The sequence below is a fragment of the Abramis brama genome (genome assembly GCF_963993115.1).
Source record: "Abramis brama genome assembly, chromosome: 14".
NCBI lineage: Eukaryota > Metazoa > Chordata > Actinopteri > Cypriniformes > Leuciscidae > Abramis > Abramis brama.
Genome location: NC_139976.1, coordinates 2,310,119 through 2,312,618, shown reverse-complemented (window position 1 = coordinate 2,312,618; position 2,500 = coordinate 2,310,119). Strand labels below are relative to the sequence as shown.

Sequence of the window (2,500 nt, the reverse complement as noted above, 5' to 3'; positions counted from 1 at the left end):
TTCTAAATCTATTTTTAAGAATTTTCTTAATTCTTAGAATTTTCAGTATTTTTAAAAGAAGAGTCTTCTGCTCATCAAGGCTGCATTTATTTGATAAAAATGCAGATAAAAATTAGGGCTGATTCGATTTCGATTCCGATTCGATTCAGTATTGATTATTTTGGATATCAGGTACAATACATGGCAAATTTTCTCAAGGAAAACAAATATATTAACTAATGCTGAACTAAACTATGAGAGTCAGTTGTAGCCTATAGGCTTCATTAGCCTACTATAATATTGAAGGTAAAAATGAACTGATTTGTATACAAACACTTAAATTACACTTTTATTTGTTTTTATAATAATAAAGTTACATGAAATATAAATATTTGCTGTCATAAAAACTTGCCAGATTTATTCAAACATGCATTAAACATTAAAAATGATAATGAATATGTAATATGGTGCATATATTTAGCAAAATGCTCCTCTCTAGAGTTAATTTTTCTAGTTGACTGACGAGTTTATGGTCACTGGATATGGTTTTTCTGAGGTAAACGTGACGTTACATGACATTGTTTACAAGCCGTTTTAATGACGTCTCTCCACGGTTGAAACACGGATTGAGCGATTCCATGTGACATGATACGGATTTCGATAAGTTGTACTCTATCTTTTAACACACTTTCAGACGCTCATTCATGTTTATTTCGCGCTGTAACTGGTGTTATTAAGGCGGAAGAGAAGATCACGTGCTTCTCTTGAGCGATCTCACGCCACAGCGCCAAAACGGTATTTATGTTTTTGAATTTCGTAAGAAAATGGACGTAATTTGAAATCTGAGACTTTGCTTCATATCAATAGTAGCAAAGCACAAAGATTATTGCGATTTATTGGATGGGATGCGCGCTACAATATTCCATTCATTCATGAACTGAAAACAGGATGACTAATCGATTCTTGAGATTTAACCCCTTAATAAATCCTATTATCAATGTTTAAAACAGTTGTGCTATTTTTTTCTTTTTTTCTTAATTTATTTAAAATAGAAAGCTTTTATAACATTATACCCTGCCTGCCGTTCAAAAAAATTTGGGTCAGTTTTTTATAGGAAATAATTAAAGAATCTAATACTTTTATTAAGGATGCATTAAATTGATCAAAAGTGACAGTAAAGACATTTTTAATGTTACAAAAGATTCTATTTCAGATAAATGCTGTTCTTTTGAACTTTCTATTCATCAAAGAATCCTTAAATAAATTGTACACAATTATTTTCAACATTGATAATAATCATAAATGTTTCTTGAGCTGCAAATCATCATATTAGAGTGATTTCTGAAGGATCATGTGACACTGAAGACTGGAGTAATGATGCTGAAAATTCAGCTTTGATCACAGGAATAAATTACACTTTACTGTATATTCACATAGAAAACAGCTATTTTAAATTGTAAAAATATTTCACAATATTAGTGTATTTTTTTCTGTATTTTTTTATCAAATAAATGCAGCCTTGATGAGCAGAAGATTCTTCTTTTAAAAACATTAAAAAATCTTACGAATCTGAAACTTCTGAACAGTAGTGTATATTGGCACAGGTGAAAAGTTTGCACGTTTATCTCTGAGAATCAGTGTGTGCTCCTGTGTGTTTGTTCAGGGTGACTCCGGCGGGCCGCTGGTGTGTCGTGTCCGAGACCGTGCGATCCTGTTCGGTGTGGTGAGCTGGGGAGAGGGATGTTCCCGAAAGTTTCGTCCTGGTGTTTATACTAAAGTGAGCAACTACCATCACTGGATCCTGGAGAAAACCAGCCTGTCTTCCCTCACAGCGCACCTGACAACATGAGTTTACCTGTGCTCATACACACACACACACACACACCTGAGAACATGAGTTTACCTGTGCTCATACACACACACACACACACCTGAGAACATGAGTTTACCTGTGCTCATACACACACACCTGACAACATGAGTTTACCTGTGCTCATACACACACACACCTGACAACATGAGTTTACCTGTGCTCATACACACACACCTGACAACATGAGTTTACCTGTGCTCATACACAAACACCTGACAACATGAGTTTACCTGTGCTCACACACACCTGAGAACATGAGTTTACCTGTGCTCATACACCCACCTGAGAACATGAGTTTACCTGTGCTCATACACACACACCTGACAACATGAGTTTACCTGTGCTCATACACACACCTGAGAACATGAGTTTACCTGTGCTCATACACACACACCTGACAACATGAGTTTACCTGTGCTCATACACAAACACCTGACAACATGAGTTTACCTGTGCTCACACACACCTGAGAACATGAGTTTACCTGTGCTCATACACCCACCTGAGAACATGAGTTTACCTGTGCTCATACACACACACCTGACAACATGAGTTTACCTGTGCTCATACACACACACCTGACAACATGAGTTTACCTGTGCTCATACACACACCTGAGAACATGAGTTTACCTGTGCTCATACACAC

The 2,500-nt window shown here is 36.3% G+C and overlaps 1 protein-coding gene across 1 annotated transcript in view; it reads left to right on the top strand.

Moving 5' to 3' along the window:
• Positions 1-2,091, top strand: part of plaub (plasminogen activator, urokinase b) — a 10,566-nt gene extending 8,475 nt beyond the window's left edge. The window contains exon 12 of the mRNA XM_084135862.1: positions 1,643-2,091. Coding sequence (XP_083991988.1) covers positions 1,643-1,828 — 186 coding nt within the window. The 3' untranslated portion in view covers positions 1,829-2,091. The remainder of the gene's footprint in view (positions 1-1,642) is intronic.
• Positions 2,092-2,500: the final 409 nt, after the last annotated feature.